The 23,563-nt window shown below is 49.3% G+C and overlaps 1 protein-coding gene across 1 annotated transcript; it reads right to left on the minus strand.

Moving 5' to 3' along the window:
- Positions 1-1,405: 1,405 nt before the first annotated feature.
- LOC309607363 (butyrophilin subfamily 1 member A1-like) lies at positions 1,406-14,801 on the minus strand (the record flags this gene model as incomplete). The annotated part of the gene is made up of 9 exons (XM_082345808.1): positions 1,406-2,102; positions 2,512-2,538; positions 6,580-6,606; positions 7,682-7,708; positions 7,803-7,823; positions 8,092-8,292; positions 8,409-8,690; positions 12,234-12,581; positions 14,717-14,801. 9 exons carry the CDS (start codon positions 14,799-14,801, stop codon positions 1,441-1,443), a joined length of 1,680 nt encoding a protein of 559 aa, XP_082201934.1. The 3' UTR covers positions 1,406-1,440.
- Between the last annotated feature and the right edge of the window lie 8,762 nt (positions 14,802-23,563).

The raw sequence follows: 23,563 nt of genomic DNA on the forward strand, positions 1-23,563 counted from the left end.
CTTATAAAGAAGTGAAAGAAAGCTCTAAGGAACACAGAAATAGCAGATATGGGGAAAACACACTACCTCTAGGGCTGAGGCAGACCCTGCACCTTTGGCCACTCAGCTTCCCCGCACACCGTTTTATACACAGTTGAACTTCCACGTAACAGCACCACAGCTCTGCCTTCTCACCCGGCAAGAAAAAGCTAGCCTTGCAAGGGAAGATGTTCTCACCCTTTCCCCCAGACGAGGAGACAGACGGTCCCAGACATTGGATCCACACTGCTCCTCAAACGCAGTCATAATACCTTTGACTCTTCTGTTACCTGAAGACTGTTTTACAAACATAACCTCCAACAACTTGAATAAAAACACAAGGGTAAGAAGAAGAAAGAGGAAGAAAATGGATAATAAATAGAAATCAACACACACACGCACACATACACATGACAAGAAAGAGAAAATATGCAAAGCTATTAAAGTCCTCTTTCTGTAATTGATCACAGGGTAGATCAATATCCATGACTGCCTTCTTCCATTTCTTACTCTCTGTCTTCTCACCCAGGACCACAGGTCAGATTCTCTACCTGGTCGAGTGACCGCAACTTCATTCCCAAAGGTCTGGGTCCTTAATAGTCCTGCTTCCTTTCGTTTACTGTGGTTTTCCATTAACCTTTACCATTGGACTTGGAAGTACTGAGAGGCAATACATTGATAACCAGCTCCATGCTCATGGTCAAAGCTTTCTACAATTCACCCTGACCCTGGAAATTCTCTTCTTCATTTACATCTTAACTCGGATATCAATTCTTTTATTTCCATCTGCTGTTGGCAGAAATGAAAAACCCAGATCCTTCTCCTTAATTCCTTAAATGAACACAACACAAGTTTTTCACAGGTAACAGAAATTTACTGAGGTTTGGAAAAATGGGTGTGTTTTATCCATCTCAGAATATGAAATACATAAAATAAAATACTAGACTTCTTAGAAGTCCATCAGCCACCCATTTCCCTGGAAATTTTTGGATGACCACTTTTCTGGCTTAATAGTACAGATCCCCCGAAACAGATCTGGGGACCAACCATCAGCCTCTGGGTTCTTCTGCACAAACTCACATTGGATAAAGTAAACACCACTTTATTCTGCAGAGTAATTCCATCTATCACATCCAAACAGTATAAAAACCTCATGAAATATTTTTTATTACCGAAAGAAAAACAACTTCCCATAGTAAAATTCAGGCTACCCCGAAACGCGCCCAGGGTCAGCTTTTATCATCTGCTTCCTGAGCACAAGGCAGGAACTGATGGTTCTCGTAACCACACACCCAGGAGTCTGCCTCCACAGCAACAGGGCAAGACTCCCAGCCATCCAGGACCCACCGCAGAGGCCTCTGTCACATGGAGTCTGCAGCTCCATGAAGACCCACAGCGAGGGGTCCAGGACAGTGATGGGCCCTATGGGGACACAGCCTCCGGTTTGCAGGGGAGTAATGGAGACTCAGCCACTGGGGGAGCATTAGCACCTGAGCCTGAGCTGAACCCCTCCCCTGGGAGGCTCACAGGCTCCTCCAGAAAAGAACTCTTATGGGGCACAGGGTGCCCCTCAGACCATCCCTCCTTGGAACAGACGGTCAGGGACACATCTCCTGACCTGATCATGAAGTATGGAAAGACGGTCCCAAAGAAGGAAGCCCGAGGGAAGGAGAAAATGTGGGAGCCATCAGTCATGTTGTAGAAGGAGACATCCCCTTCCTTGTGGTCCAGGAACACCCCTACCCTGCGGGGAACCTGTCTGAGGGATAGCTGAGTCAGAGGTAGAGTACGGGCACAATATCCAGCTTCATGCTGCCCCACAACCCAGAACCCCTTTTCTGGGGATTCTACATACCAGCCGTTCCTGTTCACATTTTCCCTACAGACCCCCAGAGCCCAATCGCTTCGGTCTGCATCCCTGATCTCCACCTCCCAGTAACAGCACCCTGACGTGATGCTCTCAAAGCCCAATACGCTGCAGGTGCCTCCTAAGTTCTCACTGGTGTCCTTCCAGGCCACAGTCGTGTTTTCATGAGAGACGACAAGGTCTGAATGGGCAGATCCTGGATCCAGAGTGACAGGCCCTGCAGAGAAAGTTGCCTATCATGCAAGGCCCTCCCCTGCCCCATAATAAGAGCACACAACCACCCCGCAACCTGGACTCTCAGCTGCATGGGGAGAAGGCTAAGCCCCCCAAGATTAGAAACTTGTGACTCAAGTTCACAGTCTTCCAAGCAGGAAACGGATCCACAAGATAATTTCAGAGTTACATATGTCACAGGGCCCTGAGGACCAGCCTGGACTTCAAAGACTGAAAAATATCTATTTAGCATCCAATATCAGCCACACCCACCAGCCCCACCTATGTGACTATCAGCACCACAACGCCCCACCACCATTGATGGTGCCAGCATCTACATCACCACTGAGAACTGAACGAGAAGCCACAGGGGCAGCAGTAGGAACATCCAGAAAGAACACGAAGTCACTCACAGGCCTGGAACTTCTCCTTCCGCCAATCTACAAGAGAACCACACGTTTCATATCAGGGGTTTGCAGAGACTGTACATATCAGGGTCAGTGCTTAGTCTTCTGAAGCATACTGATGTGAGAGTTATAGAGGAAAATGTTTTGGAAACTTTCAACTGATGCATGTATTTCTTTTCTCTCTCTCTCTCTCTCTCTCTCTCTCACACACACACACACACACACACACACACACACACACACACAGAACCATCATTCTTCAGCCTCCCTTGAAGGCTAAGCCATAGACCTTAATACTGAGGGATTCAGAGGCTTGATATCAATTTGAACATAAAGGTCACTGCCCAGATTTCACTATAAAATAAAGCTTTCTCAAGTCCCTAGCCACTCATCCATCCTGAAAACTAGGTTTTCTGGAGAAAGAATTGGGGATATCAAAATCTCCAAGGCTTTCATGTAATTATCAAGAATTAATTGAGGGGCTTCCCTGGTGGCACAGTGGTTAAGAATCCTCCTGCCAATGAAGGGGACACAGTTTCGAGCCCTGGTCTGGGAAGATCCCACATGCCACGGAGCAACTAAGCCCGTGCACCACAACTACTGAGCCTGTGCTCTAGAACCCACGAGTCACAACTACTGAGCCCATGTTCCACAGCTAACAAAGCCCGTGCACCTAGAGCCTGTGCTCTGCAAGAAGAGACGGCACTGCAATGAGAAGCCCGCACACAGAAAGGAAGAGTAGCACCTGCTCGCTGCAACAAAAGCCTGCACACAGAGACGAAAAACCAACACAGCCAAAAATAAATTAATTAATTTTAAAAAAAAGAGTTAATTGAGCTACAGTAGAAACTAACACAACATTGTAAAACAACTATACCCCAATAAAAATTTAAAAAACAGAGCTTATGACATGGAATGTCAAGTTTCCCTCTAGAATGTTGTACTTAATTATTTCCTTTCGTCAGTTATAAAACTGCCTTTTCATCCCATCTTTTGATAGGTAGTGAAGATATATGTTTGTTCATGTGTTTATTGATTTGGAATTTCTTCTTTTATGAATTGTATGTTTGTGCCAGTTCCAGTGCGGGGGGGTAATTTTATACTGACTTACACTAGGTCTTTCTCTATTTAGCATTTTAAGCCTTTGTATATCACATCCAGGGCAAGTATTCTTCCTTTTTGCCATTTTTGTTTGTTTGTATTTTGTTGTTGTATTATGGTGTTTTGATGAGGGAAGTATTTTATTTTTATGAAGTAAAATACAGCATAATTAAAAAAAAAAAAAGGGTTAATTGAGCCGAACATGCAGGTTACCTCCAAGCCAGCGGTAGAGAGAATACAACTTGGCTTAACTGAACTCAAAGGCTGACTATAAACCATGAGTGGAGAGAATTTGGGATACAGCATCAGAGAAATCTTGCCCAGTTAGGAGGCAACAGAAAGGTTTCAAGGAAGGGAGACAGGTGTTCAAAGTGAGGAAGACATACATTCAGTAAGAGGAAAGACACTAATGAATTCTCTTCCCCCTTTTCACAGGGTTAGTGAAGCAAAAACATCCCTATATGTGAGGGAGAACCCAAAATACTGGATCTAGTCATCTGCTTCCCCCTATACTTACCCAGAGAGGTTGTAAGCTTCCAGGAGAACCTCAGTGAGAGGCCCCCAAAGATGTCCATGTTCTAAACCCCAAAATGTGTAAATATCTTGTGGTAAAGGGAACTTTATGGATGTATTAAGAACCTTGGGATGGGGTCAAGGGTAGGTGGGAAACAACAGTGCCTAAATAGCTAGACAGGACCTGCCGCTCCTCAGCTGACCCCAGACCAAGGATCTTAAGGACCAGGTCAGGCTAGTCCCTCCAGGGTGATGGCCTGATATGACTAAGGGAGAGCAGAGGGACCCCTTTCTCCACTGACCCAAGGCCACATAATCTCTTCCAACCTCCATACTCCCTTTTGGGAAGAAGAAAGGAAGCTCGCTGCCAGCCAAAGCAGAGCCTATATGAGCCATGGGACCCTGAAATGTCTGCACAGGGAGAGCTGTTGCCTCCAACAGGGTGAAGACGTGGGAACAAGATTAGAACATTTGTAGAAGTAAGTAAATGACATTTCCATGCACATTTGGGGTGCATATTTGTGACCACCATCCCCACGTGGTCATACAGGTTCATGCAGAAGTTGACATTTCCGTCTCTGTTGATTTGGTTGATGGAAATAAGATCACAAAAACTGGCCTGACCCATGTGACCCTTTGAGAAAAAAAATGAACTTTAATTTACTTGCTCTTCCCCAAGACACTAGTTGACACCCAGCTATAAATTTCTGTATCACAAGTGATCGAGATTAACAAGATTAACAAGAAGAAGGGGGAGGAGGAGAAAAGAGAGTGGGCATTTGTGAGACTCCACAATGTATCGAGTGTGATGCTATTCTTCACTTAATTTCCACAACAAATCATTAAATTATAAATTGTTTTTCCAATTTTATGAATAAAAAGAGATCAAACATTTGTCCACCTCACACTATGAACCTGTCAATATGGAAATGTTGATTCTAGTGTAATGGGATTTGTCCTTACAAAATAGAAGGGTATATAAGATATACATTAACACACATGCTCTTCAATCTAGCAGGTAAGGGGGAGATGGTAAAAGAGGACTATCTGATCCTCATGTTTAACATTTAAATCCCAGGGAGAATCGGTAAGAATCCCTAAGACGACATCCTCACTCCTCATGCTTTTTTCACCCCTTGGTTTACCCCTCTCTGTCTCTCACGATCTATATTCCTGACTGTAAACAAAAACATTCCAAGCAGGGAAAGGGCATGTTACACAGGCTTTGAGGGTATAGATCTTTAACTCACCCCAAAGCTAAAGGGTCCTTGGGACAACCTTACATTGCACTAGGATGTCCCATACCACACTCCTGCCCTGACCACTACGGGAAGGTTGAGATGGTCTCGTTATCAGAGGCCAACTCAATTCGAGGGTTACCTCAAAATGGCTTAAAAATAAATGTCTTGACTGAAATTTCTCAAAGCGGTATCAAGGAGTTGATTACACTTCATGCACCCCAATAACTTGCACAACCTCTGTGTGCCCCCCAACTCAAACCACCATGGTTGTGCCTTGTGGTCTCTCTTCCACCACTACAAGCAACCCCAATCTCTATCAGACAAATCTCAGACACACTATTTCCTCCTCATCTCCTCCACTCTTCCTCCTCCTGGTCTTGTCTTCCTTGATTTGCTCCACACCCTTTCTCTGGGAAACAATTGTGACTCCTCTATGTTTCTTCACACATTGCCCCTAATAAATCTAACCAGGAATGGGCCTATCAGCAAACACAGAGTTCTCTGAAAAGGAGAGATAATGTTTATTACATTTTTGTTCCTATTACACAGGATTTTTCATATAATTTCAGATCTTTGACAGACCCTCACCCCAGGAGTCCATCAACATCCCAGAAGTTCTGGACCCCAGATCCAGAACACCTGCTCTAGAGCAACTAATTCCTCAGCAACCAAGGAGGTTTGGAGGAAGAAACTGAGTCTGGACAGGGAGTCAGAGCACGGGGAAGCAGAGAGAAGACCAATATCCCAGAGGACCAGGAAGAAGCGGGAAAACCAAAGCTAGAGCCGAAAGGGGTAGGAGTTTGGGAGCAAGAGGGATCAAGAACCAAGGGCCCCCTTGGGAAGGCCTGAGTCCTAAGCAGGCAAGCATGACTTCTGAAATCTTCCAGGGCTGAGCGATCCCTGATCCACACAGTCGTTCCCTGCTGCCGTCCCTCCTCACAACTGACCCCTCCATGGTCACTGCACCAGTGAGCAGTTCCAGTTGGGCCAGGTGTTTGGGGAGGGCGTGGCTAACCCTGACAGTGCCCTGCAGTAGAGGACAGGCCGGAATGGAGGCAGATCTGTGTTCCAAGGAGGAGTCCCTGCGGTCTCTGGATGGAGGTTACAAAAGTGACAAGGAGACCAGGGACACCAAGCCCACCCTCATGTGTCCCCTGATGGAGAAGAAGGCAGGGTCCAGGTTGGGGAAGGGAGGCTGCAGGAACTCAGAGCCACTTACCTGCATACAGCTGGGCCTTCCTCCAGGCTGAAAGGGAACACACCCTGGTGAGACCTCAGCCAGAACAAGCCTGCGCGCTGTGAATCCACTGGCCCGAGCCTCCCCTCTGCTCTGCAGGTGAGACTAACTACAGTCGTGGAGAGGCTGGAGAGGAGGTGACCCCCTGCTATGTGCAGACAGCGGGTGTTGTGGGAATTTCCCTGGACCACAGGTCAGGAGCCCTGCATTACAGGCTGACTTACACCACTGTCCCGCTGCTGTTGTGTGATGTTTGGCAAGTCACTTAGCTGTTCTGTGCCTCAAAAGCCTCAAAAGTTCTTATTCTACTTACGTTGACTTTTGCCGCTAAGGATCAAAACTTCTACTATGTGTGAAAACATTTTAGGGAATACAATATAAATTATTCTATAATTTTAAGAAAGCATCATCATATTCAGTTTTTTTCTGGCAAAGATGTATTTGGGAAATAACTTGAAATGGGAACTATTTAAGGACAGGAATGTGAGATGAGTTCTGGGATAAAAGTGGTTAATCTTTCTCAGATGAAATATTTCTAGAGATAAACATCACTATTCTGGGGCATTGACAGCCCTTCCCATCACATTCCCACGCATGGTCAGCCCAGCTATGCCCCCATAACTTTTTGATCATCACCCAAAGAAACTAGAGGGAATAGACCCTCTTTGGATGCTGTTTTGGGGTAGAGACAGGAGGTCACACTCCTAAACTGAATCACCCCGCTGATTTGGATAGCTCCTTTAATGCAATCTCAGAGCACATGACTTTTGCTTCCAGGTACTGTCTGAAAACCAGGGGCATTCAAGGCTAGAAAACTATCAATATAGTGGGTCAGTCAAGGCTGGAATAAGCCCAGGGTGCATGATGGACCCTGGGGTCACCGTCACACCCAGGCTCCCAAGCACTGGGTGGGAATCAGCGGCCCAGATCTGGGAGAGCCTTTGCAGCTGGGTTCGGCCTCCCAGCAGCCTTCACTTCCGCCCCAGGGAGGGGGTCCACACGGCTGTGTCTGGACAGAAGCAAGGAGAGGGACGCCTTGTCACAGGAGGACAGGAAACCCAAGGACATCAGGAGAGTCACTCACCAGCCAGGTAAGCCGACTTCCTCCAGTCTGAAAGGCAACACACAGGAAGCGGGTGAACTAAGAACCAGAATGTCTCCTACGGAGGGCATGCAGAGAGCTCAGGGGGAAAAGCAGAACTTACCGAGTTCTGCCCGGAGTTCATCTGAAAGAGAGTGCAGAAGAAGCATGAGCTCCCATCCCTAAGAAAAAGAGTCCACAAAATACCACCTCTCTGTGTGTAACCTGGCGGAGCTTCCAACCCCAGACCCATCGGGGCCTCCCTGGTTCCAGCCATCCACCCTGGGTCTCCCCAGCCGCCGGCCCTGGGCCCGGATTTCCCCGGAGCCCTGGACTCAGGCAGGCCCTGCGGTCGGTCATCCATCTCAGCGCGGCTGCTGTGCTCTCCAGCCCTGGCCACTGTCCTGCCTTACCTGCGTCCTTCAGCACCTCCTCCTTTGCCCACCGGTGCTGCTCCTTCACCAGGCGCAGACTCTCCTTTGCTCGCATCGCCAGCAACTTCATGGAATGTTCTCTCTTGGTGTAACATCCAGCCCCAAGCAGCAGGACCATCAGCACAGACAGGCTCACTGAGAAAGCCAGCTTCCAGGGAGAGGCCTGGGGGAAGAAGGGCTCTGCGGCCCGGCCAGAGACCCCGTCAGGGCCACCACCCGGGACACCCAAGCCCAGCACACTCAGGAGCGCCCGGCCCGCTCCCCCAGCCCTGCGGGGACCAGCGAGCAGCGCTGACCTGGGATGAAGATGGCCATGGCCTTCTCCTGGCCCAGGACAGTGTTGAGGACGGAGCAGGTCACGTTCCCTGCAGAGCTGTCTCTCACCACCAGAGCCACCTCCACGCCGAACAGCCCTTCAGCGTCCTGGGTGTGCGTCTCGGAGAACGCCAGGGACTTCTCTCCGCTGAGGTCTCTCCACCGCACCTGGGGCTTCGGGAACCACCCTGAGGACGTGCACACCACACGGACCCCATCCTCCTCGGGCCCTGTGATGCGCACCTGAGGGGCAGAGCCCACACCTGCGGGAGGCAAGATGTAGAGCCCAGGGGGGCCGCCTGGGTCCTGGGGGCCCCAGCAGTGCCTACGTGTGCACAACTCCAGTGGGAGCCCTTCGCCTTGCATTCTGGGGCTCTGGGGGAGGCTGTCCCCTGCAGGGAGAAAGGCAGCCGCCCTGCCACGGGGAACACAAGGAAGGAGTGTGGGAACCTCCGGGGGCTCAGAGGGCTGGGGCTCTTCTCCCCAGTCATGCAGGTGCAAGGGCTGACGCCCAGTGGAAACAGGAGGAATGTGGTCCCAGGTCCCATCCTTATCCTCGACTCTCCTCACCTCACACACTCTCCCAGGGCACCGGCTTCCACATCCACTGCCTCTCTTTGAAAATCACCACCAAAATTAGATCAGATGACAACCCTATCCCCTGAACTCCCCTCCCGTATATCCGCATCCAGTGGGTTATTTCCGCCAGGATTCCTCACATACATTTCAAACTTAAAATTCCAGAACTGAATACGTGATTTTGCCCCATCTGTGATAGATTGATTGTAAAAAGATTCCCAAATCTTCACTCCCTCTTTATATCCAGCTGGCCCTCGGCCACACACTTTTTGATGCCCTCACACTCTGCCTCTGGGCCGGGTCAGGTGACTCAACTAGCCAGTGAGAGACTAGGTCATGTGACTCAAGCAGAGGTTGTAACATCCTTGTGCCATTGGGCTACCCTCTGCCACAGGGAGGACATGTTTCGTCTGGTGCAGCCTTTCCAGCTGAAGCTTTCCTAGATCAACCAATACCCAGTTGAACAAACCCAGCAAAGGTCCTTATGGTGAACGCCTCAGCTGACTGTAAGGACAAATAAGAATTAAAATTAAGAGGCGTCATTCTCCGCGTTGAAAATAAAGGAAGAGATTCCTCTCCCATCCTTTTCCTTAGAACACTTGCTTTAGAAAACCTGTCATTGTAGGTATTTTCTCCCTACTTCCTTTTTTTTTTTCTTTTTTTAATTTTTTGGCCACACGCCACGCGGCATGTGGGATCCTAGTTCACCAACCCAGGATCGAACCTGCAGCCCCTCCATTTGAAGGGTGGAGTTCTAACCTCTGGACCGCCAGGGAAGTCCCCCCCTCCACTTTGAAATGTGTATAAATCCTTTTTGAAAACTAGATAGGCCTCTTGCCAGCTTTGGGACCCACGAATGCCTTTCTCTAGGACCTGGGAGCCATCTCTTTGAAATAGAAACGTTAAGGGAGATAGCACCCAACTTTTGCCTGCCCTGTGGAAGGGTAGGAGCCTAACTTCAGTGGACACTGAACTCCAAGCTGTAAAACCACCTTCTGTCATAAAGGCATAAGAAATTGTTTTTCCTCTGGATAAAGCCAATTAGCTAACATAGATAGTCACCTCAATTACCAGGAAAATTTAGGGTGAACTATGTGACAGATGGTGCTATCAAGTCCTCTGACCTGAGGATTAGTTAGTGTTTACCTTGAAAACATGTATATAATGGGATGTATCTGCCTGACTTTATAAAAGGGGGAGCTTTCTCTCTGTCTTTGCGATCTCTTAGTAGATTGCCTGTGATGTGTATCAGACTCTGGTTTAATGCCCATTCAGTAATAAAACTGTATTCTTTCTCTACTAACTTTGTGAGGACGATTTCTGGTTTGGGAGATTTTGTTTTTAATTGTATTTCCCCAACATCACCAAAGATGTATAAATAATCCCAAGTAAGATTAGTCAAATACAGTCCAGATTAGCTGTACTCCCTTCATGCCTGAATTAAATAAATGGTCATTGTTATATGCCACTGTGATTTTTGTGGCTGTTTGTTACACAGCATTATCATGGCAACAGATAACACATGTAAAACAAAGAATGTTGCCCACCACGCAATTCTACAAGGATCAAGTCATTAGCACTGTAGCCACTCACTGACAGTACACCCCAAAAGGAATTCAGGACAAAAAAATAGGATAAGGCACTCTGTGCCTTGGAAAAACAGGCCCCTTAGATAGTTAGAGATATCTCAGGGAAAAAAAATTTAATGAACCCAGGTTCTTGCATCTTCTCACACATAGAAAAGCACTAAAATCATTAACTGAGGTGTCGGATCCTCGTGACTAGCAGTAAACGTTCACCGAGATGTATGCTTGTCTGCACACATTTCATAGCCAAAATCCTGTATAAACTGGCTTCTCCTCCTACCTCTTTGGAGCAGTTTCTCAGAGCTACTGAGAGACTGTTTCCCGGATTATATAGCCCTCAGTAAGACCCTGAATAAAACTCAGCTCACAGCTCTTAGGTTGTGTGTGTTTCTTCAGTCGACACACAAAATTTTCAATATTCCTACCACTAAACAACAAACAGCCAAGGCAAAACCCTGGGAGCTCCTGCAGTCCCCTCTTCCCCTCCAAACTGTGCCCCCAAATCCACTCACTCAGTTGGGTCGGCTTTCTAAACCCCACTGATGTCTGATCCCCCGGTCCCTCTATGTGATCCCATTGCCTCTATGTGAGGTCATCCTCTTGACCTCATCACTGCACCCATGCCTCCAGCCTGGCTCACCTTTCATCCATCCTCCTCACAGCTGACAAAGGGAACGTTCCAGGCACTGCTCTGTTTAAAATTTCCTCAGCAATCCATCAACACCCCATAGCACAGCATGCAAACTCTTCTATGATCTGGAATTTGCCTTCCCCCCCAGACTCCTCTCCTCTTCCCCCCAATTTCCACTACCTATGCCCCTCAGGGACCACACACTCCAGCCCCAAGGACCCTTTGATTAACTGCTAGTAACTGCGATCACCATGCTCTCTGTGGCCCCTGCCTTCTCATGTTCCAGTCCATCAGCATCAAGGGCTTTTTGGAGCCTGGTCTGGTGAACTCAAGTGCCTGCTCAAGTGTGTATTACCTATGAACTCCTCCTGATCGCCCCAAAGAGCATTAGCCAACCCCTTCTCTGTGCACCCTCGGCCAGGAACATCTCTTCGTTCCATTATCGTCACCTCTTACCACCCTCCCGTTCACTCATCTTATCCACCATGAGGGCCGGCTTGTGTGCTCAGAACACACCAGCCACACTCCCACCTCAGGGTTTCACGCCGGGTGTTTCCTCTGCTGGGAACTCTGGTCCCACAGATATCCACATGGCTAAATTCCTACTTCCTTTGAGCTTCTGCTTAAATTGTCAAAAAAGCCCAGCCTGAGGCCCCATGCAACACTGAAGCCCTCCTCACCCCTGGTCCCCTTCCACTTTTTTCCTGGCCTCTTATCCTAAATACTTACCACTTCCTAACATCCTCTATAACCTATTTATCTGGTATTTATGGATTGCCTCTAGAATATAAACTCCACAGAGCAGGGAACATTGTTTGGTTCACTGATGTATCCCAGGTGCCCAAAATAGGATGTGGCACAGAGTAGGCTTTCGATATATTTGTACTGAATAATGGAATGAGTGGATGAGCCTCCTGTTATCTGTAAAATGAGGGGCCGATTTACATGGTCCCTGAAGTTCCTCCCAACTCCAATATTCCAGGATCAAAAACATAACTCAAGTCACTAACCTGCCACCTTCAGCTCCAAACTCGCCTCTTTGTAGAAGCCTCCCTTTCTGAAGAAGCAGGTGTACAGCCCATTGTCTGAGACCTGGACCTTCTGGATGCGTACGGCAGCCACCCCCTGGGCAAGGAAGTCCCTCACCAGCGAGGTCCGCCCTACGTAACGAGCAATCTGCTCCTCATTCCGCTCGACTCGGTTTTGATAGATGAACACGGCTTCTGAAAACTTGGAGCGGAACCACCTCAGCTCCATGTCTTCTGCACTTATGGGTGGGGACACACGACAGGGCAGCACGGTGTCTCCGCCCAGCACTGCCACAATGGGATCCGAGGGGCCAATCACGAAGAACTCCTCTGTGGACCCAGACATAGGAGTGAGAAAGACAGAGGGACACAGAGTGAGGGCCGGAAACACACACAGTCTGGTGGGAAGGTCCGGGCAGGCTGGGGACAGGTGTTGGATAACATGAGCCATCATGACCTGAGGGACTGAGCTGTGATGATTCTGAATTTCGGCAAGACATTCTGACCACAATTTTATGACCCAGAAGTGATGTCACAGAGAATCCTTCATCCATCTGTACTGCTGTTTTCACACTCTTTCATGGAAAACTCTAAGTCGGTGGTTGGCAACCTTCAGCATGCAGCAAAATCAGCAAGAGGGCTTATAAAACACACAGTGCTGCCCCCTCACCCCCGCCCTGAGCTTCTGATTCAATAGGTCTGGGGTGGGCCCAAGGATCTGCATTTCTAAAGAATTCCCCGAGATGCTAATATTGATGTTCCAGGGACATCACTTTGAGAACCATAGCTCTATCCTGGCCCCTCTTGGACAGGACTGAACCCTGACCAAAGAGAATACCTGTGGCCTAGGACAGAACTCCTTGATCACTCAGCCGCACCCAGAAAGATCCCCACTGCCACCCCTAACTTTATTATTTGTGCTCATGACTTTCTCCTCCGCTGAACTACAAGTGCACTGAAAACTAGACGCAAATGCTATTTTCATTAAAAACCTGCCTTTACTCTCGTCACCCACAGGAGCCCATATTCACCCCACCGATATCTTCTCAGAGCCATTGGCCTTCTGAGGCCTCGTGGATGGGCCACGGCATGACCCTTCTGCAGCACAGCCCCCCTGGATCTCCAAAGAACGACTTCTCACTCCTGAGCTGCTCAGACTTGGTCTGAGTCACCATCGTCTCTCACCTGGAGGATGGCAGTAGACTCCCTCCCTGTGTCTTCCTCTCCCCACTCCCACGTCTGCGGCTCTTCAACCTGGAAACCATGGCCTTACTCTGCTCAAAGCCTTGCCATGGCTTCTCGTCCCCCCAGTGGACCACAGGCCGGGTGGGGAGGACCCCCAGGGCCTCTCTGACCCCAACTCCTGCTTCTCTCCCTCTCGCTCACTCTGTTCCAGCCAACACTTGCCTCCACAGTCCCTTGAACATCCCAGGCACACGGGCAGCTTTGCACTGGCTGTTCTCTCCTGCAGAAACCATCCTTCCAAGGGACCCCTCACAGGCTCACACCCTCCTCCAGGTCTTTGCTCTCATCTCGTCTTCACTGACCACCTCACTGAACACGCTGCTGCCCGCTACCCACCTCCACACCCCTGACTCCCCCCCACCCCCGCACACTGCTTCACTGCCCCCCTCTTCTCATCTCTTCTTTTTTTGGTTTATTTTTGGCTACGTTGGGTCTTTGTTGCTGAGCACGGGCTTTCTCTAGTTGCGGCAAGCGGGGCTACTCTTCATTGATGTGCGCGGGCTTCTCATTGCGTTGGCTTCTCTTGCTGCGGAGCACAGGCTCTAGGTGCACTGGCTTCAGTAGTTGTGACTCGTGGGCTCTAGAGCACAGGCTCAGTAGTTGTGGTGCATGGGCTTAGTTGCTCCGCGGCATGTGGGATCTTCCCAGACCAGGGATCAAACCCGAGTCCCCTGCATTGGCAGGCAGGTTCTTAACCACTGTGTCACCGGGGAAGTCCTCTTCTCATCTCTTTTAACAAACTGTCTAGTATAGCTGTTTCTTGCATTTATTATTCATGGCCTCCTGCTAGAGTGTAAGCTCTAAAAAGACAGGGATTCTCTCTGTTTTATTCAAGTATAGCAGCTAACACGTAGTCGACACCTTATAAATATATGTAGAATGAAATGAATTAATGAATGAATAAGAACTTCAATACCAATAAAGCTGGGAAACAAAAGTTAAATGGAAAAGTATGGTCATATTTTTGACAGTTGATGTTTTAAAACATCATAAGTTCATAACTGAACGACTGTCAAGGTCCCTTACCCTTATTATATGCTTTAGAGACTCTTGTTAAATATTTAATAACAATTACTGGTTGGGGAAGCATCATGATTTTTCTAGACAAGGGACTCCTCAAATCACAACCAACTCCTGATGGTTGGTGGAGTTGAACCAGCCCAGCTCCCAGGGATCCACTCACCCAAGAGAACACAGGATGAGGGGTGGGGTACACTCACCTGCGGACCCCCCAGTGGGCAGCTGGATGAGGAGGAGCAGGAAGGTGAGGTGGCAGAGCACACAGCAGCTGGAGAAATCCTCCATCTCCTCAGAGCTGGAGAGACAGGGCAGGAGGCAGGGCCAGCCCGGAGCTCTGGGGGCCCAGAGGGGAGGCAGGGCTCAGGGCCAGCAACAGTCCCCCCAGGAGCACAGCCCCCCTACCGGATCACTATGCTGGTGAGGTGATGGCCTCCCACAGCCCTGACACCAAGAAAGCCCTGGGTCTGGAGCTTCCCACCCGTGTAGCAGGCCTCTGTGGGGCTAGACAACCACTAGGTTTGCTTGGGAAAAACACAGTCCTTCCCTTCCCACCCCAATGGCACCTGCAGCACAACCCACTCTGCCCAGAAAACCAGGTGTTTCCTTTCTCAGCACCAGGGGCCCCGTGGTGGAAACGTCCTCCATCTCCCCATTATTCACCACCACCGGTGATGCCCCGGGACAGAGACCCATCCTCGGGCCCCTCACCACGAAGCACAGGCCAGCTCCCACTTGTTGTCCTTCTGTGGCCCCCAGAGTGACCAGGAATCACTGAGACACCTCAGAGACAAACTACGTCCTCCTCAAGGAGACTGTGGGTCCATCACAGGTACCCTGTGCTGCCTTTGCTGCTTGTTTAGTTGACCTGAACTTCAATCCCACCCAGCCCTTTCCTGAGAGGGACCAAGGACATGGCCCTGCACCCAGGTGCCCAGTCAATCCCCACTGACAGCTTCATCCTCAACCTCACTGTCTTTGAAGAAGATTTCTGCATTGGGGTAGAAGATCCCAGTGGAAACAGAGCAGCCGAGGAGATAAATGAGTCCTGGTCAGAGAAATGACTTAGTGTTCAGGGTGGGGGACGAGGCAGCTTAGGGTCCTGGGAAGGACAGATTCTTGGGGCTGACTGCTGAGTCCCCGAAAGCTGGGGCACTGTCTGTGTGACGACCTTAACCAAGTTTCTCAACCTTCTCTGCCTGTTTCCTCATCTACAAAATGTGCATGTTAACAGCATCTAGAGCCCAGAGTTTTAATGAGAATCACATGAATTTATATTTCTAGAGTCACTACATGTAATTAGAACAGGGCCTATTACTAGTAAGTGCTAGAGACACAACATTAAAGTGAAGGAAGGAAGGCACACCCCTCACTGCAGTTGTCCTGGGTCTTCCTAGAACCACACGGTCCTCCAGCACCGCCCACCCCTGCCCCCAGCCCCACCTCCTGCTCATCCGCCTCCTCACCGCCAGCTGCAACCTGCTTTCTCTTCTTGGCCCACAAGTGTCTTCAAAACCAACCTACCTGCTTTGAAAGGCTGGGGCTTCTGAAGCGTCTCTAAACTTGGCAGCGTGAGAAGGTGCAGGGACCCCAGCAGACCCCAAATCTGCCCTCAAAATTTGCACGTGAAATTAGTCACTCTGGGCCCCAAACCCTAATTCCAGATCCAAATCTGAGTTCCTCCCGTCTGAGGGGCAGGCGGCTCCCAGGAGAGTGGAGAAGCAGCAGAGCCTAGCACAGGGGTGTCTGCAGAGACCAGACCGTGGGGACCCCGCTGAAACGATCCCAGACAGCTGAGTCCACCTTTCTCTGGTTCCTTCCACTATTTGAAAGTGAAACTTGGAAAAAGCAATCCTAGCAGACTCTGCCCTGTGGACAGTCAGCCAGTGATCAAGAAGGAAACAGCATGATCAGAGCAGCAAAAGAGAGTAGATACAAGTAAGCTGAAACCACCCTGAGGGGGACAGATAGACTCACAGGCTCGATAACCATAATTTGGACAAGTGCTGCCCTCCAGGTTGGCTCCTAACCTCGGGAGCGGGGACCATGTGTGTGGCACAGCCAGGACTACTCGCGGGCCCCCTGCCTGGCCTGTCGGCACCAGGGGCTCGCTGCGGAGACGATCAACGTCAGCTGGTAAACTGCCCCGGAACACAGCCCCCAGTGTGGCTGTTTCCTCTTCTTCCCCAACAGATGGCCCAGGAGCTCCCCACAACCTGGCAACCCAGGGGTTAACCCCAGGCCTCAGGAGCTTCCACGACCAGCTCCGGGACCCTGGCCCTGCCCATGCTGAATGGACAGTGCCCTAAGGCTTGCTAAGGTTTTATATCACCCGTGGCCTGGGTACAGCCATTCAGACCCCTCCCCGACAGGCTGCAGTGAACACCAGGAAAGGCCGGTCTCCAAAAAAAAGCCAAGAAGACTGGCTCTTCCTCTCCTGCCCCTCCCTTACCTGCAGCTTCCTTACTTAGTAAAGGGCACCTGTGTTCACCCAGTTTCCTCTGCCAGAAACTTGAGAGGCATTCTTCATAGCCCACTCTCCCATCCAGTCTACTTCCAAAAAGTTCAAGATTTTTCACAAATTCACGTCAACGGCCAGCACCGACTTCCAAGCCACCCTCATTTCTCAGCTGGCTCAAGCAGTGTTCTCCTCATGGGTCTCCCCACCCCACCTCCAGCCTCACCTCCTCCAGTTCATTTGCCTTCCAAGGTCATGATCCTCTCACATCGTCTTTTGTCAACTCTCTGGCTCACCCCTCAAGGGACCTCCCTGCTTAACCTCTCCTCTGTGGCTCCCAGGCCTCCAACGTCCTCCCTGACCTCATCCCGTGGTTCCCTCAGGTGCTCCCTCACTGGCCTCAGGTGAGATCCTCCAGTTCCCCGAGCCTTCCCAGCCGAGGACCTCCTCACCTGCCACTGGATGCTCCTGCCCTCCCCCTCCTCCCCCAAACTCCTCACTGCCCAGCTCTCACCTAAACTGACCTTGCTCAGGGGACCCTTTGCTGACTTCCTGATCCCCATTATGTGCCCCATACACATGCTTCTGGGGTTTTGGTGGCACCCTGTCTCCTCCACAGCCCTGACCTGTGCTCAGGTGAGGAATGTCTGGGGAATCCAGGAGAGGAGCCACTGGGTGTCCTGTTCGCCTGTCCAGCACGTAGTAAACACTCAATAAACATTACTTGAGCTCATTTTCAGGAGTCTCTTCAGCAGCGCAGGGGCTACTCAGCCTCGCCCACTTTCGGAAAACATTTTAGTCCACAGAAACACAAAGACTGTTAACCCTGAAAGTCAGCCCCTGGGCAGACGCAAGAGCCACACCATCTGCCCCTCTTTTTTCTTACCTACCCCAGAAATAAACGCATCACTGAGTACAGCCCTGGCCAGAAACATCAGCTTCAACCACTTCTGATGCTTCCTCAAGCCTGCCCAGTGTCGGGGCTTCACAGTAAAGTGACTTTCCTAGTGTCTCTCCCACCTCACTTCTGCCTGGTGGTTGGCATTATTAGCCTCATTCTACAGTGGAGGAAATCAAATCTCAGACTGACAACCACACACCCAGCAAATCTCTCTCAACCTGTGTTCACTCTGGCTTGTTCTGAACGGCCTGTTATATTTGTCTTCATGGAACAAGGACTGACCGACCCGCTTATGTCTGGGATGCTTGGTTTCTGCCCGAAGTCTGGCGTGAGCCACTACCCGGAGCTTCTGGATATACCCGAACACAGCGCACTTTGTCATCCCCCAAAAGCCCATTTTTGCTAATATCTACTTACACTCGGGAATATTTGGAAAATCCACATTAACACAAAAGTACCTAATTAGACGAGAACAGATATTAGCCTCCGGGTCTGCCTAACCTTCACCCCCCACTACCTCCACCAATCCCTTCCCCACAAGGAGATTTTTCAAGGCCTGAGAAACATTAGAGGAATTTGATGAAAACTACATTTTACTGAATACCTACTAAGTGCCAGGAACTGAGCCACACAAATCAAATTTATGCCACTTCATTTTCACACATGCACACAGACACGAAGTAAGACAAGAGCCCTGCCACTGAGGACACTTAGTCCAGGCCCCTCACAGAGGAGGGGGGGCTAGAGCTGCAGGGAGGCTGCCCCGCCCCCACCTCCAGCCCTCAAACCCAGCCCAGCCCAGCCCCCAGCTCCACACACAACTCCACAGGAAGCAGGAGCAAGAAGGGACCTTGGACTCCGTAATGCCACAAGATGATCTGGCCAGAAAGCTTATCTCACCCTGAACGCCAGCCTTTGATTCCATACTGGGAGGGGAAGAGCAGTACGGATGACAAAGTACAGGGAAGATTTTCTGGAAGCACGCTGGACGGACACTGGAACACACTGGCAAGATGGATATCACACAACATACTTCACTGCCCTCTCCCAGACATCAGGGTCATGTTCCAGCTGCTTTAACAAGAAAGACAGCTCACTAGCCACAAATGATTTTTCTTTCTCAAAGTATAAATTATCCTAATGCTAATGGGCTTAATATTTTACTTTCTTCTTTAACAGCCACATGGTACCTCTTATCTTTTATTTGCTTCAAGTGCTTTCAGAAGAGTTTCAGATAAACACCTAAGCCATAAAAGCACAGTGATGTAAAATGAACTGTGATTCTTAAAATGTTACAGTGCATAAATCACAGCAAGATCTTTTTCAACCCACTGCCTAGAGTAATGAAAATAAAAACAAAAATAAACAAATGGGACCTAATGAAACTTCAAAGCTTTTGCACAGCAAAGGAAACCATAAACAAGAGGAAAAGACAACCCTCAGAATGGGAGAAAATATTTGCAAATGAAGCAACTGACAAAGGATTAATCCCCAAAATTTACAAGCAGCTCATGCAGCTCAATATCAAAAAAACAAACAACCCAATCCAAAAATGGGTGGAAGACCTAAATAGACATTTCTCTAAAGAAGACATACAGATATCCCAGAGGCACCTGAAAAGCTGCTCAACATCACTAATTATTAGAGAAATGCAGATCAAAACTACAATGAGGTATCACCTCACACTGCTCAGAATGGCCATCATCAAAAAATCTACAAACAATAAATGCTGGAGAGGGTGTGGAGAAAAGGCAACCCTCTTACACTGTTGGTGGGAATGTAAATTGGTACAGCCACTATGGAGAACAGTATGGAGGTTCCTTAAAAAGCTAAAAATAGAATTACTGTATGATCCATCAATCCCACTCCTAGGCACATATCCGGAGAAAAACATAATCCGAAAGGATACATGTACCCCAATGTTCATTGCAGCACTATTTACAATAGCCAAGACATGGAAGCAACCTAAATGTCCATCGACAGATGAATGGATAAAGAAGAAGTGGTACATATATACAATGGAATATTACTCAGCCATAAAAAGGAATGAAATAGTGCCATTTGCAGAGACATGGATGGACCTAGAGATTGTCATACAGAGTGAAGTAAGTCAGAAAGAGAAAAACAAATATCGTATAATATTGCTTATATGTAAGAGATGAACTTATTTGCAAAGCAGAAATAGAGTCCCAGATGTAGAGAATACATTTATGGTTACCAAGAAGGGAAGTCGGGGTGAGATGAACTGGGAGATTGGGACTGACATATATATACTACTATGTTCAAAACAGATAACTAATGAGAACCTGCTGTATAGCACAGGGAACTCTACTCATTACTCTGTAGTGACCTAAGTGGGAAGGAAGTCTAAAAAAGAGTGCATATATGTATACGTATGACTGATTCACTTTGCTGTACAGCAAGAAACTAACACAACATTGTAAAGTAAATATATTCCAATAAAAATTAATTTAAAAAATGTCACAGTAGATGGAAAGAATTAATCCCCTTTTTTTTGAACATGCAATCTGGTAAAGCTTATTTTACTTGACACTGTTAAGTTGAAGTGTTCACTGGATTAATTTACACTGTAGGAAAAGTTTAAACAACTCCTTTGATACTTATTTTTTTGAAAAATAGGAACACACACATACACACACACGAAGCAATGATTTTTTTTCAACATTAAAGTGCTTCCTTCCTTCTCTAACCACAATGACCCTGGCTGGTGGGCTAAGCTCTGCCCTGGAAGCCTGCTGAGCAGAGCCCCAAGGGCACAATTGGGGCCATGACCTTCCTCTGAACCTGCACTTCTGCCCCTCTGCTGAGGAAGGACAGCCCCTCCCAGAATAGGCTGTCATCTCCAAAACTGAAATATCCAACCAAAGGTGGCTCACAGACTTCCTTAGGTCCCTTACTCATTCCCAAGAGTGGGTGCTGCCCGGGCCCACCCAGAGGTTGGCTGCAGAGCCCACCTGGACCATAGCACCTACCCCACCACCCTCTGAGTAGACAATCCACTCTGCTTCCAAAGTCTGAGATTCCTGGGGACATGAAGAGTCATCACTCCCGCCCAAGCCCTGAGATGTGTAAAGGTAAAGGAGGGAGACTGGGGAGAAAGACATTCTTACGGAAAATGTAATAAATTTTATTACATTAATGAATAAAAAGAAGATAATAAGAGATTAAAAGGAAAGGAAACAAAAAGATAGTATAAGAAAGGAAAGAGAAGGAAGGAAGGAAAGAAGGAAGGAAGGAAGGAAGGAAGGGAGGGAGGGGGGAAAAGGAAGGGGTAGGATCCCCCTAGCATTCAGCCCTGGCACATCTGGGACAAGACATCTGAATGGACACATCTGCCCAGAGTGTCTCAAGCACGTTCCCCAGTCACTGAGATGGCAGTGAATTTTGCAGAGAAAGTTACTGTACTGCCCACATGGGTGACCCACTCAGCAACCTGGGAAGTATTTACTCACTCTCTCAATCCCATAGGTCAGGCCCACCCATAGTCAAGAGTTAACCAGGCAAGTCTTGCTCGGAGGGATTTGAGTGCCAACTTACAGGAAAGGCCTGGAGTTCTGGCACTGTGGCCTCTGTCCCTGAGAGAATCCGAGGAGAGAGACCTGGGCAGTAAAGGCAGGAGAGGCCCTGACCAACCCTCAGAGGCCGATTCTAACAGCCCCCAGGATGCCCGCCCTGTTCCTTCGTGTCAGGAGACTTGTCTCCACAGGCTGAGCTGTAGGCTGAAGCCCTGAGGCCGGGCCCTGCTCTCTAATGAGTGTCACCAAATACTCAGGCACGCTGTTCACCCAGTGCCATTTTACTCTGAACGTTACATACTTTATTATAATCCTCAGAGGAAAGTTTAACTTTCCTCCTTTTACAGCTGGGAAATAGAGGTTCAACAATATGAGGGGACCTGCCCAGGGTCAGACCTTTGTGTGTCAAACCCACAGGCTCCACACACACACACCCCCCCCCCACCAACAAAGCTCAGCTGAGCTCTAAACAGGGGCCACCAGGTAGGGGTGAACCAGCCCTAGGGGTGCTCCAAGGATCTGGGGGCAGGAGGGGAGGCAGAAGAAATATTCCAAGTTCTGTTATAAATGCTTTAGTCTTATCTCTTTTCATGTGTTACTTGTGTTTGTTTTTATAATCTGTACATTTGTGTGTATTTGATAGCTGCATGTTCAAAATACATTACCAGAAGGAGTGGGTGATCCAAAGAGTTTGGAGACCCAAGCTGCAAACTTCCAGTCCAGAAATCCTCTCTAAAGCAGCAGGTGTCAGAGAGGGAAGCAGCAGGACCATCTGCAGCAGCTGCCTGGGAGGCAGCCCAGAAAGAGGGTGCTACCTGGGTGGGAGGAGGAGCCCAGGGGCCAAGAGAAGGCTTGCCCCGCTGGGTCCGCCCAGATTCCATCGAGTTCTGCTGCCCCCTGGTGGCCAGCGGCGTGGACTGGCACAGCGCTTCCCGGGTGGAGACACTGAGGGGAGGAACGGAGAAGCAGACAAGGAATCCTAGAAAAGTGGACCGGGACACAGGAAACCAGACGCAAAAGACGGCACGCTACAGGATCCCTGATATACAAAGTTAAAGCACAGGCAAATGCGTCCGTGGCGGCAGAAGTCAGATGAGGGGTTCCCTGCCTTGCTAAAGGGTAGTGAGGACAGGAGGGGACACCAGGGAGGGTCCTGGGGTGGGGGACTTAATTCAAATATTTACTGACTTACTGAAGAGTTAGCTCTTATTCATGTTGTCTATTATTTTTATTTTATTTATTTATTTTTAATAAAATAGTGTTCGTTTTAAGAACAAAACTGAGTTCCCACAGGACAGTGCTGGGACAACGTCAGCATCTCCGCCCAGCCCAGACCCCACTCACGCGTCTATCCCACGACGCTCCCCAATCTCATTGCTCCCTGAAGCCTGAGAAGGTGAGGATCTCCCCCTTCATGGACCCCTCCACCCCCCGCACACACACATCCTGACTTTGCAAAAGGCCCAGCCTCGGCTCTGCCATTTCCCCCAAATCAAAAGCTTTCCTCCTCCACCTGCCCCCTCCCCTTTCACCTCTCCTGGCATCCGTACTAAAGGGTTATAGGGCACTCCCTACGCTCACTGGTTCAGTGGGCATTTATTGACCAGCATCTCGGGAAGAAAAAGAAAGTCTCTTGCTTCAGGCAGCCTCACAGCCTGGCCACCTGACAGGACAGAAGAAGTGGAGAAAATCACAAAACAAGAGACCCCCTCAGGTACACCAAAGATAAAACACAGCTAAGGGAGGCCCTGGGCACAGTTGCTGGAGAAGTGCCCTCAGGTTCAGCTTTGGCTCCTCGGGGGAAATTCTGAATTCCTGGGACGAAGCTGAAAATGGCTGGTCGGAGCCTGACCTCTCTGAGGAGACGTCTTCCTTGCTGACAAGGCGTTGACTCAGAGAGCTGGAGCCAGCGGTTCAAAGGTACAGGGAGGAGTTGAAGGCTGACTCCCAGGAGGCTGGAAGGTGAGGCTGAAGCGGAAGACTCCACCCGCCAGCTTGCGCTGAGGAAGAGCACGGTCCTGAGCGGGGGGCGGGCCTCCCCACCGCACCCTCACCCGGCGCCCCCAGCCCGTGAGAAACTCAGTTCTCGTCCAGCCCCTGTGAGGACAGGGAGGAGAAGAGAGGAACGAGGGATGGAGGGTCCCAGCGGGAAGCA

The sequence above is a fragment of the Balaenoptera borealis genome (genome assembly GCF_965194805.1).
Source record: "Balaenoptera borealis genome assembly, chromosome: 12".
Classification (NCBI taxonomy): Eukaryota; Metazoa; Chordata; class Mammalia; order Artiodactyla; family Balaenopteridae; genus Balaenoptera; species Balaenoptera borealis.